The 19,078-nt window shown below is 38.6% G+C and overlaps 5 protein-coding genes across 5 annotated transcripts; 2 read left to right on the forward strand and 3 right to left on the reverse strand.

The window, feature by feature from the left end:
- Positions 1-1,591: 1,591 nt before the first annotated feature.
- On the forward strand, positions 1,592-2,250 carry LOC108100012 (ctenidin-1). Its single transcript, XM_017203719.2, has one exon. The coding sequence runs from the start codon at positions 1,652-1,654 to the stop codon at positions 2,171-2,173; it is 522 nt and encodes a 173-aa protein (XP_017059208.1). The 5' UTR covers positions 1,592-1,651; the 3' UTR covers positions 2,174-2,250.
- Positions 2,251-4,003: 1,753 nt separating this feature from the next.
- Positions 4,004-4,706, forward strand: LOC108100010 (glycine-rich protein 5). Its single transcript, XM_017203716.1, has one exon. It carries the CDS (start codon positions 4,028-4,030, stop codon positions 4,622-4,624), a length of 597 nt encoding a protein of 198 aa, XP_017059205.1. The 5' UTR covers positions 4,004-4,027; the 3' UTR covers positions 4,625-4,706.
- A 1,962-nt stretch (positions 4,707-6,668) lies between these two features.
- On the reverse strand, positions 6,669-7,104 carry LOC108100019 (glycine-rich cell wall structural protein 2-like). The gene has a single exon (XM_017203725.1). It carries the CDS (start codon positions 7,102-7,104, stop codon positions 6,835-6,837), a length of 270 nt encoding a protein of 89 aa, XP_017059214.1. The 3' UTR covers positions 6,669-6,834.
- A 969-nt stretch (positions 7,105-8,073) lies between these two features.
- LOC108100021 (keratin-associated protein 19-2-like) lies at positions 8,074-8,725 on the reverse strand. Its single transcript, XM_017203727.2, has one exon. The coding sequence runs from the start codon at positions 8,392-8,394 to the stop codon at positions 8,137-8,139; it is 258 nt and encodes an 85-aa protein (XP_017059216.1). The 5' UTR covers positions 8,395-8,725; the 3' UTR covers positions 8,074-8,136.
- A 1,482-nt stretch (positions 8,726-10,207) lies between these two features.
- LOC108100118 (integumentary mucin C.1) lies at positions 10,208-13,266 on the reverse strand. Its single transcript, XM_017203867.2, has 3 exons — positions 13,182-13,266; positions 11,545-12,622; positions 10,208-11,076 (listed from the first exon to the last, which is right to left on the reverse strand). Exons 2-3 carry the CDS (start codon positions 12,437-12,439, stop codon positions 10,580-10,582), a joined length of 1,392 nt encoding a protein of 463 aa, XP_017059356.1. The 5' UTR covers positions 12,440-12,622; positions 13,182-13,266; the 3' UTR covers positions 10,208-10,579.
- Positions 13,267-19,078: the final 5,812 nt, after the last annotated feature.

Genomic DNA, 19,078 nt, shown 5'->3' on the forward strand with positions numbered 1-19,078 from the left:
CTCAAATGCAACTTAGTAATTGTTTACTTAAAAATCTGTATAATTGGCTTCAACTTTGGCAGTCACAATTTACTGAACTGTAGAATTCTTACAGAATCAGGAACCCTCAATTTTGATATTATTCTTAAAACTTTTTATGTACGCTTCCGAAAGAGGATAATCTGCATAAAATTGCCGTTAATTTATGCATATAAGTCAGCAAATATAATAAAAATAGTTGCGCATACATGTGTCAAACTTTCTGATAAATTTAGCTTGGCTGATGCGGGTTTTCGGATGTAGGAGACTTTTAAGTGCCCTGTTACATATTTATATGCCCTACTGAAACTCAAAAGATCACTTGGCTCACTTTCAATTGGGACTCCCCTCAAAACGATCCACTCTTTGGATTATTGCTATTTTTTCATTGCTTCCCAAAAACTGAACAAACACAATTAAAAAAATCGATTCATTTGAATTTCAAATTTTCGGGATTGTGTTTTCTTTATCATGTCTCTTGTATTAATTAGAATAATTAACATTTCAGATTTGACCAAATACACGTTTTATAACATTATCAATTATATTCGGCTTTTATGGAAGCTTAAGTAAACAAACAAATAAAAAGCTGTGCTTCGCAAAAAAACAAAAGCGTTTAAAAGCTGAACAGATGGGTAAAAGGTAAGCAAAAAATTTCATAAATTATACTGGACAGTAAAATCAGTCATCTGCTTTTGATACAATAAAGAGAATTAAGTATAAGCTTCCTAGAGATGGTTAAAATGAACTAGTTCTAGTGTAATTTAAAGTTTTATTATTATTTTTTTGGTTTCTTTGCAAAATTAAATCGCTTTTGGAATTGAAAAAAACCAAACTTTAGTTAAAAAGTTTGATTAATACAATTCTTAACTTATAAAAAAAATATAAAAACTGAAACATATATTTTTTTTATTAATACAAAAGGTTTGATTAATACAATTCATAACTTATATAAAAAATTAATAAAAACTGAAACCAATATTTTTTTATATATAAAAGATAGTTGCTTATTACCCATAATGAGTCGACTGAAGATTGATTATTATTGTGAAATATTGTAAAGATTTTTGTTAGAAATCTTCGAGGTATCAGCACATTACACAGCAGATGTGGGCTTTCCCTAAGTACTTTTTCATAAATCTACCTGAAGTGTAGTTTAGCCTGAGGAAATATGTGTCTGCTACCTGCCTCCCTACACTTTCCGATCCGAAACTACTGTGATATATGACATCACTGGCACGAAATCCATCGTTATGCTGTCGATCTAATGGACGGCTGGAGAAGGGGGCACGTCCGAGGTGCTCTGCTCTCGACTCTGGGATTAACCGGTTGCAGCGGCGATCGACAGGCCGGGTCTACTTTGCGTAGGGTCCGCCGGTCGGACGCACCGAACCTGCTAATGAGCCGAGCTATAAATATTGATAATTCGCTCTGTCTTTTTCTAAATTGTTTTTGTTGGTTTGTTTTTCTACTGGCGTCGGATTAGTGCGGAGAGTACGCTTGCGGGTGGATCACCGGGAGATCAGCGGATCGCCTCCCTGGCGCGGAACTGAATAAAAGCCGGCGACCGGCGTTGCATTGGCCAAGTGTGTGGACCACTCTCGAAGCGGCAACAACTCGAGGAAAGGGAAAAATGAAACTATTCGTCGCGCTCTCCGTTCTGGTGGCTGTGGCATCGGCCCTGCCCCAATTTGGTGGCGGCAACGCCAACGCCAATGCGAATGCCAACGCGAATGCCCAAGGCTTCGGAGGCGGCGGATTCGGAGGTCGTCCTGGATTCGGAGGCGGTCCTGGATTCGGAGGTGGCGGCTTTGGAGGTGGCCCTGGATTCGGCGGTGGCGGATACAGAGGTGGCCCAGGATTCGGCGGTGGCCCCGGATTCGGCGGTGGTGGCTTTGGAGGTGGCCCAGGATTCGGCGGCGGCGGATTCGGAGGTCGTCCTGGATTCGGAGGCGGTCCTGGATTCGGAGGCGGCGGCTTCGGAGGACGTCCTGGCGGCGGTTTCGGAGGCGGCGGCGGCGGTGGCGGAACTGCTTCCGCGTCGTCCTCCTCCTCGGCGTCTGCTGGTGGTGGCGGTGGACGAGGTGGTGGCGGCTCTGCCAGCGCCTCTTCTTCCTCTTCCGCTTCGGCGGGTGGCGGCGGATTCCGCGGCTAGACCAAGCCAAAAACTACCTGAGATTAAGCCTTAAGAAATGACTGTGAATAAAACATTATTAAATTTAAAGAAAAATATCTTTATCTGTGTTTGATTTATCTTTTAAACCCTTATTAAATCCTGAAACCATAAGTTAACTGGGAAGGAAACAATAAATAAATTAGCCGCAGAGGCTTTTTGGTCGCAGACTTTTGCTGAAATTAGCTTGGTCTAAACTTTTCGATCCAAATTAATATTTTGAAACTCATTAAGTGATTGGCTAGTTGCTGCCAATAAATGTTACATATACTACAGTATATATTATTTTCGCCTCCCTTGAGATAAATCAAATTGAAAAGCAAAACTTTACTCTTTCATGAACTTGCTGTACTTTTATGTTCGAGCGGCGCAATCGTTATAACGTCAGCACAAAATTATATACAGCAGTTTATATTTCATTTATGGTTATGGTCGATTGAATAATGATTACTATTTTTGGTTTCGGTCGGTTGATTGTTGATTTCTTTATCGGTTGTTTGATTATTTTGTTTAATCGTATATTAATTTATTATTATTCTTAATATTACTGTTAATTATAATTTAGTTTTAAAACTACATATGCAGAAAATTTTAAAATGCCTCAAATTGTATAGCAAGTAGCTTTTGTCGACCTATTCGTTTTGATGACAACCCTGTCTGATTTTATCGATTCAACTCGATAGATCTCACGTCCGCAGTTTACATTAACATTTCTATTTTGCCAGTCCGGCAGCCCAATTAATTTGAATTTCAAATTAAAACTGTGTTGAAAACAAACTTTAATCTGTCGCTAAAAATTATGCAAATTTTATAGGGGCTCGTGCGGTCACCGGTAAATTACAGCAAAACACATATGAGCAAACTGTCTATAATATTATTATTTATTAAATGGAATAAATTTTGATTCCTGGTAGAACAAGGAAGCAGCCAGAACAGTGTTAATTAAAGCAAGGTGTTCCACTTTTAAAAGACTAGGGGCAACACACGAATGATGCCGGTTTACGGGTTTTGTTTTAATACTAGGGAATATTATAATATTTGAACTATTAGAAAAAACGGATCAAGTCGTACTGATATAAATACCGATTATTCAGCATGTCCTTAAAAAAGTTGTGTTGTATATATATTTTTTACATTAATTCATAAGAAAAACATACTTTATGTATAGCTGCAATCATACCTTTGATAATTTTTAATGATAAGACTTTTTTCAGTAAACAGCTTAACAACTTTTGCCAACGTTTTAGTTGGTTTAGAATCTCGGAACAGCGCTTGCTCAATGCTCAATACTCGTTCTACCTTGGCTTTATTTTTTTTTGACAACAAACATATATAGTGCTGATAGTAAATGGTGAAGTATTCAGTCAAACTCTGTGATAATTAACTGCCCCCGCATCGTTTCCCTTCCGAAAAGCGACGCGGTGACAGTGCCGAAAATAAAGATGAAAAATAAAGGCTAATGAAATATAAACACAAATATTAATAATCGTTTAAATATTGATAGCGGTAAACCGGTTTCATATGGAAACCACCACGAACGCGGCTCGTGTTGGTTTAAAGATTTGCGAACTTTCCTTAGACCATTGCATTTAATCTTGGCTCAAACCGACTCTTTCTGGCGCCGTCTGTCCCGCCTAGAAATCCCCCCATCTGCGATATTATTTTTCGGCGGTGACTATTGTTTGCATGCTAATTTTTTCCTGAGTGGCTAGCTCGGTTTTTTATTTTTTTTTTTTGTGTGCCGTCTGCCGTCCGTCTGGCCGGTATAAAAGCCGGGCCCTGCGGCACTGGCCATTAAGTTTGCTCAGTCACTCCGATCAAGCAGATCAGATCGTCATGAAGGTCTTCGTGGTTCTTGCCGTCATCCTGGCCGTTTCCGCCGCCGCTCCCCAATTCGGTGGCGGCAATGCCAACGCGAATGCTAACGCCAACGCCGAATCCGAAGGTCAGGGTGGATTCGGTGGTCGACCAGGTTTCGGTGGTCCAGGCGGTTTCGGTGGTGAAGGCGGTTTCGGTGGACAAGGCGGTTTTGGAGGCGGATTCGAAGGCCAACGTGAAGGTGGCTTTGGAAACAAGCGACCAGGCGGTTTCGGAGGACCTGGCGGTTTCGGCGGACCAGGAGGACCGGGCGGTTTCGGAGGAAATGGCGGTTTCGGAGGACAGGGCGGTTTCGGAGGACCAGGAGGCTTCGGCGGTGGCGGTAATGCCAATGCCGATGCTAATGCCAACGCCAACGCCGAGGGCAACGGATTCGGAGGATTCGGCGGAAATGCTAACGCTAATGCCAACGCCAATGCCAACGCCGAGGGCAACGGATTCGGTCCAGGATTCGGAGGCGGTAACGCCAATGCCAACGCTAACGCCAACGCCAGCAGCCGCGGCGGATCTGCCAATGCCAACGCAAATGCCGTTGCCAGCGCCGTCGGCAAATAAGCAGTTGCGAATACGATCCGAATTTCTCCACTGATTAGTTTTTTAATATTTATAAAAAATAAAAATTAAAAAAAAAAACAGATATTTTAGATTTTTTATTCGACAAAAGGACGAGACCAAAAACCCGAAAAGAATATGAGCGAAGAAAAAATAAGGGCTTTATTGTTAATAATAGAACACCTTGATAGCTTTTTAACATTGATAAGAGAAAAAATTTTTTTGACGGTTACATTTCTAATTTTAATTACGATCTGGATTAATTACGAAAATTGAACAATTGGAAAAAATATCTATTTTAAAGGAGACCTGTTATTTAGTAACAATGCAAACCTCCGAATTTTGGCACTGTTTAGTTGTTAAGTACTTATCAAAATTTATTTTTCTTTTGTTTTTGAGGAAGTGAAATTTATGTTTATTGAAAAAAAGAAGTATCTTAACAAAACATTAAATTTGTCTTTAATTTTATTAAATTTGTACTAACCTATCAAACGCCTTTGCATCGCTTTGAGAACAGGTTTGTTAGACTTATCGTTAAACCAAAAAATAATGATTAAAAATTTTCCGATGCTATAAAAAACAAGTCTTTGTCTTTGTTTTACTTGTCATTAATTTGGGAAGCACAAAAAGTATTTAACCAAAGTCAGTTGATTGTGATCAGCCAAACCCACTTGCTTGTCAAGTAAGAGGAGTATTTTATTATTCTCATAAGAAAAAGAACCGCTCAACTAGATATTTGTCGCTTCTTAATATCGATTTGTTCTGTGTTCTGCTGATAATGATGATTTCTATAAAAAACCTTATTCAATTATAACTTTATTCTTAGCATCAAACATTAAAAAAGTGTACTGCAATTCATTTGTTGTAAAATATAGCGGTTTGCTTTTTAAATTAGAAATTTTTAAAACGGTCCTGTTTGTTCTACTTTTTGTCAACAAAAGAACAGACATTGTTAAGAATTTATTGTTGTCTTAATACACATGCTTGTGTTTTGTTTAGCGAAATCCTAATTATGCAAATAGTTCTTGCGAACTAATGCCATAAATTAAAAAAAAAAACTGGTTCCGTGGCTACCGTTGAGGTTTAGCCAGATGTGGAATTATAATTATGATTAACCCGAAAAGTTATAAATTTTTTTATACAAATTTTATGCAATGAGAAAACTTTCTAAAAAGTTGGCAAAAAACAAGAGAACACTTATTGTTTGATTTAATTGTGTGGGCTGCATTTTAGTTAGCAAACTTTGAATTATGCTAATAAATTGATCAAATCAAAGCCATGGGAAACCGGTTTTTGGCTATCCAGGAGTTAACAAAAACATAAACAGTGGAGTTTATGATTGCCTAACTATTTCATTGTGGTGTTGGAGATTAACATTTGTGGTTTGACGTCATAGCATCTACAAACTTTCTTATAGACCAATGAGGACCAAAACACAAGTTTGCGAAATGTAAAGCGTTTGGCAACTTGGAAAATATATTTGAAGGTTTTTGTCTTTTTATATATAAATCAGTAATATCAGTTATTAAAAGTTTCTTCTAAACATAAGCTGCTCAGTTAAGAATTTAATTCTTGAGCATTAAAAAAACTTATTAAGCCAATTGCATTTTTTTTTAACTTTTTTAACATTTCATTTTCCTGGTTTTTAAAAATGTAGCTAGCTTTTAGGAGCCCTAAGAATATTTCATTGACGTCATAAAATTTTTTAATTAGGCATGACTTGATAAAATAAATTTGATTATGAACTAGAAAAACAAAAAAAAACTGTTGTGAGTTCCAAAAAAGTTATTAGCATTTCAAGATTTTTGATTTGCCTTTAAGTTTACTTGTAGCCAGTTTTTTGGCGGGCACTGAAAAAACTACCACAGTAGTTATTTGTGAAAAAAAATCTTCAGTTTTTTAATTTTTAGTTACAGTTTCTGTTTCAATATCTAGCCAGTTTTTAGGAGGCCTCCGATAAGTTATTTGACGTCATTGCAATTTTTAAATTATGCAGAACTGCACAAGATAAACTTGTTTTTAGAGAAATAGTAAACAACAGTTTTGATTTCCGAATATTGAGCATTTATTGATTCGCTTTGAGTTGGGAGGCCTGTCGGTAGACGTGCCCACTTTTCAAGGCGGTTTCGAGAGTCCAGTTGTTATTCCTTCCGGGATCCTATCCTCGTGTGTGGCTGGGATTCCTTCCAGGATCCAATCCTTTTGATGGCCGTCTAATACTGCGAGGTGGCGACGGCGTTTGCGTTTGCAACTGCGGATGAAGGTCCGCCTCCACGGCTGTCGGCCTGGGCGTTGGCATTTGCAGTGGCGGAGGCACCACCACCACCACCACCAGGACCGTAGGCACCACCACCACCAGGACCGAAGCCACCACCACCACCAGGACCGTAGCCACTACGACCACCACCGTGGTGGCCACCGGGATTTGCCTGCACGGCCACCAGGGCGAAGATCAGGAAAATGCAGATTGCCAGGAACTTCATCGTGAGCGATTGTTATGTATTCTGGCCGAGTGACGGCCTCTTTTATAGCAGCATCCACAACAGGTGGCTCAGACTCGAATTCATTAAAAATCACAATACAACGGGAACAAGATATTATACGTATATATTTATAGGGGGTTCCGTTTAGCACATAAATTAGACATATATTAAAAACGCACGACGCTTGATATTATTTAATGCGAGTATACTATACCATCGGTAATTAAGAACAGGTTGGCTTTGAGAAGTCTTAGTATTTTGTCAAGTAAAGCATATTTCCAGGCAGTCTAGAAAGCTCCATCGTTAAATTCGCTCCTAAGCTGTTTGGCAAAAAGGTACTTTTGTCCAATTTCACAATTTTATAATGTCACTCTGGGCAGAGTCCTCGTGATTCACTTGTATCTTTTTTTTACTAATACAAGATTTAATTAAAATTGAAATTTGCATAACATATACTCAACCTAATTTTTGTTTGTGTATCTACATAAGTAGCTGAGTCTGTATAAAAGACACGATCTTTAACTGTTTAAAATCATAAAAGAAGAGTAATGATTTAAATCATTATTATTTTAATAATTATACCAGAAAGCTTCCGATTTCAAGTTATTTTATTAAAATTAACAAAAACAAGAGAATTCGTCATAAAAATTCAGGTTTGATTTCGCTGTTTAGGGTTAATTTTTTATTTTTTTATTTTTATATTACTTATTTAAGTAACTTAACCATAATTAAGATGCTAAATAGCCATAAAACACACAAAAAAGCATTTGAAGCATTTCGCAAGGCTTAAACAATGATTGACTTGTTATGATTACATCCGTTTTTCAGGTATACGAGTATATAAGGAAACTATTCCAATTTGGACTCCATTCTTCCAACAGAATTTGACCTTACAAGAGTAAGATAATATACGTTTTAAACTTCTGACAAAGTAATAACAAAGCAGTTTTCATATTTCAAATTTTTTATTGAAGGGCAATGAGTAGGGTTTGCAGTAGGTCTCAAAATCAGCAGGAGAAATGTTACTTCCTATTAGTAAAATCCTCCGTATGGACTTCCGTATCCTCCAGCATTTGAGCTCGCACTGGCGTCAGCTCTTGCGGAAGCTCCTCCGAAGCCCCCACCGCCACCAAAGCCGGGATAGCCGCCAGGTCCTCCGAAGCCGGGTCCGTAGCCACCACCTCCAAATCCGCCATAACCTCTGTGTGGATTGGCCTGGACTGCCACGAGGGCAAGGATCAATAGAGCGCAAATTGCAAGGAACTTCATCGTGGGTGTCTGTTGTGCCATCTGATAGAAAGTGGGAGGCTTTTATACAGACATCCCGAGTTAATCGGAATCGGTAATTGAACCAGTTCCTGTTTTTATTTATGTCAATCGCTATTACCAAATGCTGATTGTATTTTTAATTGTTTTTAATACTTGTCACTTACTTCAATTTCAAATATTTGCATTCGGAACTTGTTTCAACAGAAGTCTGTTTTTAGGTTTGTTTAATTTTGTTTCTTATGCAAATTCAAAAAACAAATAAAATTCTTATTTTTGATATAACGGCAGACTTCAATATTTTTGGAATTGAAAGGGGATATCCCCGATCATTTTAATTGCTTTGAATTAATTCGAATAATTATTCGAAATTGTAAAGGCTACACATTTTAGTTAAAATATAAATATAATTTGAATAATATATATATTCAGATAATGTGTACCCACCTTTGTTAAATCATGAGTCATTTAAAAATTGAAAATATTATTTGTGTTAAAAAAAGGCATAGTTTTGGGCTGGAACAAAAATTGTTATAAATCTTTAAAACAAGCTTTTGAAAATAAACCGGCTGTTGTTAAAGCTGGTATGCTAGCTTTGTAAGAAAAGGACGCGGTTATAAACTTTTTCTTGCCATTAAGAAATGTTGAATAATTTCACGCTGTAAATGGTTTGAAAACCTTAATTACCCAGAATGGAGGAAGTGATATTTTAATTGATGATCGACAACGAAAAATACCGAAAATAAAATCATTTTTTAATAACAACTAATTATCTATGACTTTTATAGCTTTAAGCCTGAGTCAAAATTTTCCCCATTTCAACTCCTAGACACTTTAAATTAAATCGAGGGCGTTTCCCGCATTCTTTCCAAATATGACTAACTAGTTGGTAGTGTACATCCCATGGCCTAGAGCACTGTTAGTCAGCTGGTTAAGTAAATAGAGTGAAGCAGACCAGCCAAAAGAGAAAAACCCGTATCGCCAAAACCTTCAATCCGCATTCATTCGATTCACATTCAACATGCAGTTTAGCGCCTGCCGCTCAAGTTCAAATGGAAATTAGCAGTTGGTGTTTGTTTTATAGCCGAATGCTTTCAAATTCCACCGAGAGTAAACCGAATCGAACGTGATACCAATTGCAAAACTCCAAAAGAGCCCTGTGCCCCTTTTTTTTAATCGTTTTGCGGATGCCGATCGATGAATGAATAATCTGCCAGGCGACCCGAGCCACTGGACCTGGCCAAAAATCAAAAATCAAAACCCATAACCAAACCCAAACAAGTCAGCCTGGCTGGTCGGTCCACGTGTCCGTCCGTCGGAGTGTCTGCGTCCATGCCGGAACATAAAAGCCGAAAAATGTATGACGACAACTCTTGCCGGTTTTTTTTTCTTCATTTTTTTTTTCGAACGCAGGTGGGCAGCGATCAGTTTGTGGGCTGCTGAATGTCTGTGGTTTTGCTTGATTTCTTGGGTGCGCTGCTTTAACGATCCACAAAATGAATCATATTCAATGGTCTTGGCTTGCAAGAAGTCTAGGAAATACCCTTTTTACCACGGTCTATATAAGGTTTTAATATTCACTTACTATTTTATTTCATCAAAAAATTGTATAAATATTTAAAGTTTCTTAATCTTTACTTTGATTCACATAATTTCGTCATCCCAAGAACTGATCTCATTCACTACGTTATAAGGGTATTTCTTTGCTTACCTTTCCGATCTCACTTTGTTGATGCAATATTATGTCACATTTGAAGAGCGATTTTTTGGATCAACAATGTTTTAAAGACCTACAAACGCTTTGTGCAATCACCGAAAGCAAATGAGAAACGAGAGATGGGTGTTCATGTTTTATTTATAATTTATAAAATCGCTTATCGCCAGCATTTCTCCGCATTTTTGTCGTTTGGCACACCGTACACAATTTTGCACAATATTATATTATTTGTTTTGTTTCATGTCTTTGTGGTTTCGTATCCGTATCTCCGATATCTTCATACGCAGCGTTATGTTTTTTGGTTTATCACACTGTGGGGACCGTTGTTTAAAAATTTAAATATTGTCTTTTGTAAAACTCGTTTAGAATTGAAAATTGCCTAAAACAAGCCGATCACCGATCGCTCAATGTCTCCCCGTCTCCGCATTATGGCAAGTTGTTCGACCTTGACAAGGTCGCATTCTTGGTGGTGCAGGCCACCCGTGGCACCGCTCACGAGCTGTTCGTTCGCACCACCGACGAGTAGCCGTAGAGCACCTCCACTCCGTCCGAGTTGAAAATTCGCTCCACCCGTGGAGCACGCGTTTGAATGGGACGCACTGTGGTTGTGGTGGTGGTGGTGGTGGTTGGAGCGCTGGTGGTGGAAGTGGTGCTAGTGGTACTAGTGGTACTACTAGTACTTGTTGATGTGGTGGTTGTGGTCTCCGGAGCACTTGTGGTGGTTTCTGGCTGAGCATTTAGCAATGCTTCCACTTTGGTGGTCAGTAAGACAGCTTCAGTGGTTGCCTCAGTGGTTGTGGTGGTGCTAGGAGCTGGAGTTGTGGTTTCCTCAGCCTCAGTGGTTGTGGTGGTGCTCGGAGCTGCCGTTGTGGTTTCCTCAGCCTGAGTGGTTGCAGTTGTGGAGGCGGTGGTGCTAGGAACTGGAGTTGTGGTCTCCTGAGCCTCTGTGGTGGTTTCGGGTGCAGAGGTGGATGAAACCAGTGGGCCTTCTGTGGGAAAAAGATTTATATTGTTAAGTAATCTTTGGAAAGATAATGATAATGCGTTTAGACATGCATTTACCAAGTTAATGGCCAGGTAAATTAAGCCTGTCTTATTATTTGTTTTCTTTCCATTCCTGTTCGAGTGTAAATTGAATGGTATTGTTTAACATTTTGGAAATTGTCTTGCATTGGGGTTCCAAAAAATTAAAGAAGCTAACAATGATTACTATTTGATTTGCGTAAACTTGATCATGTAAAAAGCTATACTTCAAAAATTATGATCATTGATTAAAGTATATTGAAAGTATACTTAATTATGGAAGATTTAAAGATTTGATATATTTAATTTGTCAATACCAAACAACCTAATATTTTAATCTATAATTTAATTTAATGCTGGCTTAAAGCATTGTATTCCTGTTTAATTAATTTATAAATTTTTACATAATAAATGAAGTATTATTTAGAACTCACCTGTAGATTCTTGTATCGCAGGTTCAGTGGTGGCAACTTCTTCAACTATTTTCGGCACCTCAGTATTTATTTCAGGCTGTGGTTCTTTCACCATGAAAGCTGCGTTGTTAACTGATTGGTATATTGGCACCACAGTGGTTTCAGCAGACCCTGCCTGATCGGATTCACTTCTGGCCAATGGATCCTCCTCCACCAAAGCGGCATCGGTGGTCATAATCATGGACAAATCGAAAGGCTCCTGCGGAGATGCATTCGTGGTGGTTTCCATTCGGTTCTCGGCCATGTCCAAATCGAAATCTCCCACTGGCACAGGTCTCCGCTCGAAAAAGTTCCTCAGGGTCTTCGCCTCCGGAGTTTCAGTGGTTTCTTCGGTCTCAGAAGAAGGAGTTGTTGTGTCCTCTTGTGGTTTAGTGGTGCTGAAGATTCTGGGAGCGAGGGTGGTTGTGATGAAACTCGGTGGCAGTGTGGTTTCTCCAAACTTGAAACTGCGCTTGGTGGTTGAGTTCTCTGGCTTTGGCTGCTCAGTGGTTGTTTCCCTTGGCTCCTCGTTATCCGATTCTAAATCCGTGTCAGATTCCGGCTTTTCGGGATTTTTCAACCGCTCCTCCTGCTCCCTTTCCATCTCCAGTTGCTGCACCACCGAATCTGGAAGTGGTTCCTCCGTGATGGCCATCGGACTTCCCTCCGTGAAAGCTTCGCCCTCGGGACTGGTGGTCAGTATCACATCCGAATCGACGTCCACCGTGACGGTTCCTTCTTCCACGGACATGTAGGTGGACTCCTCGGGTGCATCCTCAGTGGTTTCGATTTCCGGCGCAACGGTGGTGCGCTGTGGTGCAGCTCGCGCATTAACGGTTAACGCGATCAGCAACAGAATGGCAAAGGTTCGCAACATTTTCGGCGGACTTTTTTTTTTTTGGTATTCGCGGAATGCGAGGCGGTTCAGTGGCTCGGTGGCAATGAATCAATCGAGTGTGGTTTCGCCTCGCCGAAAGCTGCGTTCACTTGGCTCAGAAAAACTTGCTTACTCCTGTCTCCAAAAAGCTTTCTGGGTAACTCGCTCTCTCTCTCTATTTTTCTGCAGAGAAAAAAAGTATGTTTTAACGATCATTTAAAATAAGGAATTCAAGTAAAAGTTCAAAGGTTCAAAACCAAAATGTACTTAATGAATTCCTGGGGTGAAGCTAAAATAAAGAAACTCAAAAGCTTCAAATTACTGAATGAATGTTTCTGGTAAAATGCAAATGAGGAACTTCACTTAAGTTTAGAGGGTCAAAAGACAAATGTTACTGACAACTTAGCAACATAATTAATTATTTTTTTGCTTCTCGCGACATTCTCATATTTTGCATCACATTTTTAGATATTACACTTTAATTTCAAAACTATTTGATATTGCTAGAGTCTTCATTTAATTTAGGTAATGATGTATAACTTTAGAGCATTTGAAAATTTTGTTAAAATGTTTGACAGATTTCACATATTAATTTCTTTTAATTTTTAAATGGTATAACGATCTTAGCTGCCTTTTTTGTTTTCATTTAATTTACGCTCAACTTCATTAAACTTCGGATTGCAATTTTAATATTTATTTTTTATCAAGGTAAAAGTGATTGTTTTTTGCTGTGTCTCTGCACCTCAGACTATTTCTCTGGCTTTTAACTGGTTCACTCGGCGGGGCTGCTGACTGGCTTCCGCTCCACGATGTTGTGACTAGTTTTGTTTGCGGCGAGGAACTAAACCGTTTGCAGCTCCAACTCGGGCTTTTAAAGCCGTTTGAAAACTGTTCCCGGCTTGGGGTTTTGGGCTTGGGTTTCGGCCGGGTTTCTGGTGGCCCAACTGCGCGGCCAACTGCTCCTCGGGTTCGGCCTTTTTGATGGACCTGAAGTACAGGTGGGCCGGCGCGCACTTGGCCCAAAAACATCTCTTAAATGGCACTTCCCCGACTCCAGTTCAATTTCACTTTCAACGCACTCACCTGCACCTCCGATCACCTCTGATATTGATTTTGCTTTTCAGTTTGGCCCGGAGTCGCAAACCGGCTTTCTGGTATGGCAATTAGTTGGTTACAACAACTCGATGGCCTCTCATAATTCGCGGTTATTCAACGCTCTGCTCCGATACGCTCTCGTATCTTTTTATTGATATTTTACTAATTCGATCAGAACCAATTCGAGACATTACCATTGTCTTGGCCTGAAACAGTCTCTAATTGCCGCTTGAATAATTGCCGTAACTGAGTGGAAACACAATAAGTTTAGGAAGTTTTCAGGTAAATCGTGGTGTTTCTGATTTTCTAGAAATTAAATTGGTAAACTGAGACAGGTATTTCCCTTATGGTCGGGGGAAATTTTTCTGCACAGATCCCATTTCCCTCGAATTCCAAACAATAAAAATATGTTCTGTTTACATAATGAATAGCTGGTATTGACGACTTTTTCCTTAGTATTTATGATTAATAAGCACTGAATTCTTGTTGGGCTGTGTGCGCTTTTATTGAATATATTAAACTTCTCTTTTATAAGTCAGAGAGCTAAGTCAATAAACGTTGACAAACATAATATGTGAGATTATGAGAGCAACCGATTAGTTACGAAACTCATGTTTATAAGTGGTTCTACTAAACACAGTTCCAGTTTAAGTTCCAGTTTAATAATTTTATGCCAATAGCAAAATTAATCCCCTGATCTATTTCCGGTGTGCTTAAAAAAGTTTTTATGTCTTATAATATCACAAAAATTTAATATTAATTATTCCAATAAATCCGATAAATCAGAATTACTTAATTGAAATAGGCAAGCAATTAATTGACGTTAATGGATTCAATACAATGTTTTTAATTTGCAAACATATACTCGTATAATTTTTAACAATACATTGTATATATCAAACATTTCAACTTTAGCCTTTTTGTGTGCCAAGTGTTTGACATTTTCCATAAAAGCATACTAAGGAATGTCTGGGGATTTTGTCAAGTGGGTTTAAATGATTCGCATTGTGATACACTTGAATGTGAGTCAGCTTTCAGCGGAATTCCAGAGCAGCCATTATACTCAATGTTGTTTTTTTCTGGCCAATTTCATTTGAAATTTTAATGTACTTCCTCACTTTCCTCTTATCTTTCCGGTCATTTTCTACTAAACGCATAAATTCCCCCAAACAGTTTTGGCCTCGCAAATTGATTCTGCGGAGACAAATTGTGTAAGCCATCGCAAAGAGGAACTTTGATAATTAGTTCTTATCGAACCAGAAAAGCGACCGCAAAACTCTCGTTTGCGGCAAACTTGGGCAACAACATAAATATGCTTGACCATAAGGACAAGTTTTATGTCAACTCGACAGAAAATGTCTTCTGGACGTGGCCGAGAATCTTAACATCTTGCCACCACCGAGGGCGATAAAGGCACTAACAACTACAACTGTCAACTACCAAGGGCGATAACAATAAACTGGCCACTATTGAACTACAGTGGGGATTCCCTAAACCGAATGTTTTGTAACTTCAAAGCGAACAAGAAAAAAGTTATCATTGTTTATATATAAAGTAATCTTATGTCTAAAAAATATTTACTCTAAATTCTTAACCATAATATTTAAAGTCAATTATAAATATTCACTTCATTAAGCAGGTGGTAAAAGTTTCTTTTAAATTAATAGCAAAATTGTTACATTTATCATTTCAAATATATATTTTAGTTAGTCTACCACCTCTTATTTAATTGTATTTAATTTTGCATTTAACCTAAAGGTAATAGTGTACCCGCTTTCTATTGTAGCTTGACTGTAATTTTAGGTTTCTGCCTAGTTCAGCGAAAGTGAGTTGAGAAAGCATAGAAATGCCGCTTACTTTGGTGGGAGGCGTTTCCAGGCCAATATGATTTATCTAATGATTGCTTTTTGGCGCGACTTTAAGTCCTGTCAGTCACCGGACTTCGCACACAAACACCTTTAGCCAACTTCAATAACATCATTAGGGCCAGAACGAAGGAGGCTGCTGGCACTCACTTAAATTGAGCTCCTGCCTTCACTGCCTTCAAAATACCGGACACAAAGGCCACTTGGCAGGCGGCCAACGTAAATATGACTTATAAATTGCTCTCGAAAAAAGACTTTTTGGCAAGCAAATTAGTTTGTTAAAATGATGATGAAGCTGCCTGGCTGGCTGGCTGGTTGACTGGTGCTCAGTACTTTGCTGAAATATTTATGCAAAATTTTACCCAACTGAGGGGAAGGTGATGAATCGAGAATTCAATTTTCCTCGGCGGCGGCTACTTTGAGTGTAAACAAAGTATTAATCATACGCCCCGTGGGCTCAGTGAGGCCGTCGATGAAGAAGTCATTAGCAGGCAGCCGGGAAATGACTTGAAATCATTATTATTATTAAAGTGCCGGCCGACTAAAATCAAAGTTGGGAGCGAGCAGAAATGTAATTTAAATACCAAGTGAAATAAGCTTTCAGCTTGATCAAAAAGGGAGCTTCGCTCCAGTTTTAATGCTTCGGAAAATCATTAGGAAAACATTTCGCATGCAAATTCGGTTCCGTACAAATGTAATTTTCCCCATCGACTTTGAAGTGTCGCCAGTGGCAATTTGTCCGGAGGGCGTGGCACTTTATTGCTTAACGATTACGACCGCTTCATTGGCTCCTGACGCTAATGTTTATTTCTAAATTACTTCGAATGGAAATGCAAATTCCCTCTGATGCCGACGTAAAATCAATCAATTTGGGATGGAGCTGTCATTATGTGCATGGAAAATGCCAGCCTTAATTTGTAACTCATTACTTTGAAATCGATAAGCTCTCGAAAACTTTATTCACCGGCATAAAAGTCACTTGTGGGGCTCCGATTCCCTTTGAGTGGCTCTTCATTCCAAGGAACTTGAAACTCTGCAACTCTGTTTATTTTTTTAATTCCAATTGCGGACGAGGGCTCATTTCGCCATTGTTCGCAAAGCGAAACAATAGAGACGGGGAAATCGAAACGAGAGTTGTAATTGTATTACAAAAAAAATTATATGAATTGATGAATAAAAAGCCTGCGGATTTTTTTGTCTTGCTGTAATTTTAATTATCGAATCAGAACGAAATATTATCTCAGATTAAGCTTTACTTAATTTTTGTTTCCTTTGTGGACAGTGAAAAAAGAACTGTGTGTGTTTTTTTTTGTATAAACCCTTTATATGCAGTTATAATTTCCACCTTTGTGGCACTGTTCTTGAAATTAATTTACGTATTAACGTTGTTTAAAGGAATTTCACAAAACCTATGCTGCATTATTTTAGCAAAAAAAGTATTCCATAGGTTTTGAAAAGTTATTATAATCGGATGACAACATGCAATGATTTGTGTTCAAAATCTCTTAGTAGGTGATATCAGTTTAACCTTTTGTATATTAATATTTGAATAATTGGCTCTAACCATAACTCCTTAATATTAACTCAAACTAAGCTTTTCTGGCACTGAAAGGTCTTTGTTCTCATTCAAAGGAGCAAGGCTCATCCCAAATACAAGTTTAGTTAATAAATTATGATGGTTCGAGTATGAGTTTGTGGTTGTTTTGATGTGCCCATGTGTGTGTGTGCATCCATGACGCTAATGACAGCCCCTGAAGGATCCCTACAATATCATTATAAGCCAAAACTAAATCAACAACAACCGAGGCAAAAGCCAACTCACCAAGGCTTAGTGGAAAGTGAGGGATCTGCAGGGAAGGGAAGGGGAAGTGGATAGACAAAAGCTAGTTGCACAGGCAAGAGCCACTAATTGACTTTAATTATTTTGTTGTACTTAATGTCTTGTTTACACGAGGAAAAGAAACTGGGAGTTGCTGGAGAGAAAGGCGGTGGGGAACGACGGGGGAATGTGGGCGGGGCACTAACAAATCACTTGTTCATACTATAAAGGCAAATGAAGAGCAAAAACAGTGTGCAACCAGGAGCAGTGGCAAAAAATGACAGCTGATGGATAGAAAAGAGCCAGATAACTAGAAAGAATGAACAGTGCAAAAAAAATAAGTTATATGTTTTTATATTCAGTTTCCTAAAAATCATCGAATTCGTTTAAAGAAATATTTCTTGCATTTGAAGTTGTTTATTTAAGATGTCATAAAGCTGAATAACATAGTTGTGAATTAGGTTTTATATTATTTAGGTTTGTATTTCCTAAATTGTGTAAGAATTGTTGACCCTGTTATGACACCTAATTTAAAATTATTTGTATATTATAAAACATCAAAATGATTGATATTATTTTTTAAGTAAGTAAGGATTGTTTTCAGTGTACAATGGCAGAAGGAAAGCCTGTCAAAGTTAGTTAAAAGCGATGTGTAAACATGTGGGATCCCATAGCTTAGCGGGAAAAGAGCACCTCCATCTGTCTGTCTCTTTTCATCCGCTCGTTTTGTCTCTTTCTCTTGGCGCATCCTCCTGCTAAACTTTAATTAAAGTTGAATTTGTGTCAGTTGTGTGCTTGCAACTGCGGTTGCATGTTTGTTTCGCCTGCTGCGAGGGGATTTTTTCTTCGGTATCAACAGCAAGGATAAACAAACGAGGATTCTCTGCCTTAAAAATGAAGTCTTATTGGAGCATACGCAGCCAGTGACTCTGATTAAAAAAACGCTTATATTTCTGCATGCAACATACTCAGTTTCAATTAACATATTACGTTTAAATTTAGCGGGCACACATTAGACTGCCACAAATATAGTTTTTTTAATTAACCATGCAGAACAATATAGTTCTCCCTTGTTTTTATTTTCTAATCTTTAGGTATTATAAATATTTTTTGATTTTAACAGTCACCCGCAAAAATAAACGGCTTCCATTTGTTCGCTCAATTTTGAATAAGCAGCGGAAGCAATTCAACTTAAGTTGACAAGAAGGCAACCGCACTGCCAGGAACAGCATTTTTCATTTCCCTTCGAAAGGCAGTCAGCCCAGAGGTAATATCACCTGAAAATTGTGACTTTTATGCGGGTCCCAATCCGCCGTCTTAATCCCCTCCGCCGCCGAGTGTCACCCACTGTGTTTGTGTTTGGTTGTTTATTCAGCAACAGTGCGCGCGGTAAGTTTGCCTACAGTCACAGCCTGCGTTTTCTTCTCGCCATTCGCTTCTTGTGTCGCCGGCTGCAGGTTGCAGGTTGCCAGTTGCCAGTTTCCAGTCGCCAAACGACGACAAATGAAGGCAATTCATTGGGCATGCGGCTTTAAGTTGTCGCTGCAAGTGCACAACTGCGGTTCGCAGGCTCTTCGGCTTTCCCACTCCGATTCCTGGTCTTGAGCCTACACTAAAAAATATTTAATATATATACATTAACTAAATATATACTACAAATAATCTAGTATGTATCGGCTTTTTAATGTCTTTGTGTATATGAGCAAGTTATGATAAGTGTAAGCAGTTAATAACTTATGTAGGACCTTTTAAAAGCCCGAAAGAAATGTTTAATTAAATATGGGGAAATGAAAAATATACACAAATATTTATTCAATTAAAGAAAGAAAGTAATAGACAAGAAATCACATTTTTATTAGA

This window comes from Drosophila ficusphila, unplaced genomic scaffold (assembly GCF_018152265.1).
Source record: "Drosophila ficusphila isolate 14025-0441.05 unplaced genomic scaffold, ASM1815226v1 contig_291, whole genome shotgun sequence".
NCBI lineage: Eukaryota > Metazoa > Arthropoda > Insecta > Diptera > Drosophilidae > Drosophila > Drosophila ficusphila.

Excerpts from the sequence above, each read along its gene's own strand:
- LOC108100012 (XM_017203719.2), top strand. The coding sequence starts at position 1,652 with ATGAAACTATTCGTCGCGCTCTCCGTTCTGGTGGCTGTGGCATCGGCC.
- LOC108100010 (XM_017203716.1), top strand. The coding sequence starts at position 4,028 with ATGAAGGTCTTCGTGGTTCTTGCCGTCATCCTGGCCGTTTCCGCCGCC.
- LOC108100019 (XM_017203725.1), bottom strand. The coding sequence starts at position 7,104 with ATGAAGTTCCTGGCAATCTGCATTTTCCTGATCTTCGCCCTGGTGGCC.
- LOC108100021 (XM_017203727.2), bottom strand. The coding sequence starts at position 8,394 with ATGGCACAACAGACACCCACGATGAAGTTCCTTGCAATTTGCGCTCTA.
- LOC108100118 (XM_017203867.2), bottom strand. The coding sequence starts at position 12,439 with ATGTTGCGAACCTTTGCCATTCTGTTGCTGATCGCGTTAACCGTTAAT. Across the intron at positions 11,077-11,544 it reads TGCGATACAAGAATCTACAG|AAGGCCCACTGGTTTCATCC; the intron begins GTGAGTTCTAAA and ends TTTTTCCCACAG.